The sequence below is a fragment of the Charadrius vociferus genome, unplaced genomic scaffold, assembly GCF_000708025.1.
Source record: "Charadrius vociferus isolate BGI_N301 unplaced genomic scaffold, ASM70802v2 scaffold183, whole genome shotgun sequence".
Lineage (NCBI taxonomy): Eukaryota > Metazoa > Chordata > Aves > Charadriiformes > Charadriidae > Charadrius > Charadrius vociferus.
In genome coordinates, this window is record NW_009648250.1 from 3,084,218 (window position 1) to 3,085,427 (window position 1,210).

At 45.6% G+C, this 1,210-nt stretch overlaps 1 protein-coding gene across 1 annotated transcript in view; it reads right to left on the reverse strand.

Annotated features, from left to right (window-relative positions):
* F2RL1 (coagulation factor II (thrombin) receptor-like 1) overlaps positions 1–114 on the reverse strand; it is a 5,745-nt gene extending 5,631 nt beyond the window's left edge. The window contains exon 1 of the mRNA XM_009884299.1: positions 75–114. Coding sequence (XP_009882601.1) covers positions 75–114 — 40 coding nt within the window. The remainder of the gene's footprint in view (positions 1–74) is intronic.
* Between the last annotated feature and the right edge of the window lie 1,096 nt (positions 115–1,210).

Below are 1,210 nucleotides of genomic sequence, written 5' to 3' on the forward strand. Positions count from 1 at the left end.
CAGGTGCCTGGTGGCCAGGTCGGAGCTGGGTAAAGCCGAGGTGTGCTGTATTCGGAGGCGGCCGTGTTTCTTGCCGAGCTGCTGCTGGAGCAGAGCAGGCCGGTTCTGCGACATGCGGGATGGGGTCAGGGGTGAGCAGGCAACAAGTGGGCTGGAGGGGCTTTTTGTGGGACAGCGTTACTCCTGCTGAGCCGTAATGTACTGCTTTGTGTGTGCCAGGTGTCCTGCTGTCCTGTCCTGTGCTGTGTTGTCATATGGCACAGAAGGCAGGAAAACATGTAATGGCTGCGTAGCCCAAATGCAGTCGTGGTGCTGTGCTGGTGTGACCCCCAGTAAGAAAGGGGTGTTTTCACCTGTCAGCCCCGCTTAAACTTGAAGTACGCCAACTTTCTTTTGGTTTTGGAAACAGGGATTTCAAGAACAAGATTAAACACCAACGCAGTGCCAGAAGTGTTTTCCATTTATCCACGCAAATATGAATTTAAGAAGTGGTTTTAGGTTTGTAAAATCAAGCACACAACTTGCCAAATTCCAAAATTAAAACTACATGCTCAACCCTGGTTCAGACCTGTAGGCCAGTTCTTCAGTTCCATTGGTAACGCTCCCCCTGCTTCAGTCAGTCTGCAAAGTGCTTAGTGTTCAGCTGGTGATAAAATTGTTGGGTTTTTTTCCTCCTTTTTTGAATTAATATGTTACAAATATATTCTGTGTTGTTCTGAAGAGAAAATTGTTCTTTTTCTGGGCTTTCTGTGATGGTCATGAAATAAGGCTGTGAGTCGAGGAGGCTTGATTTGTTCCCATTTTACAGATAGAAAATGGAGTAGATAGCGATGAAGGTAAATGCACTTGGAAGTTTTGGGTGCCTGAGTCAATGTCAACGGCCTCTCTTTTTTGAGTCTTTGTTTTATAACAAAAATATATTACTCCATATTCAAAGCACAGTTCCTGTTTGTCATCCACCCAGCTAAGACTGTTTACAGATTTCTCATGTTAGTCTCGACCTCCGGGCTAAGCACCGGGAAAGTCATAGCCCATCCCTCCAGACTCCCTCCCTGTCTCTTTTGGTCTCACTTGCAGTGCTGTTTTGTTTACTTTACCATTACAAACTGCTTCACGGGTACTTAAATCTCCTGCTCCTAATCACTTTGTCCACTGAGTTGTAGTTTTCTCATCTGGCTTTTTATCTAATCTCCCTTTCAAACAGGCATGT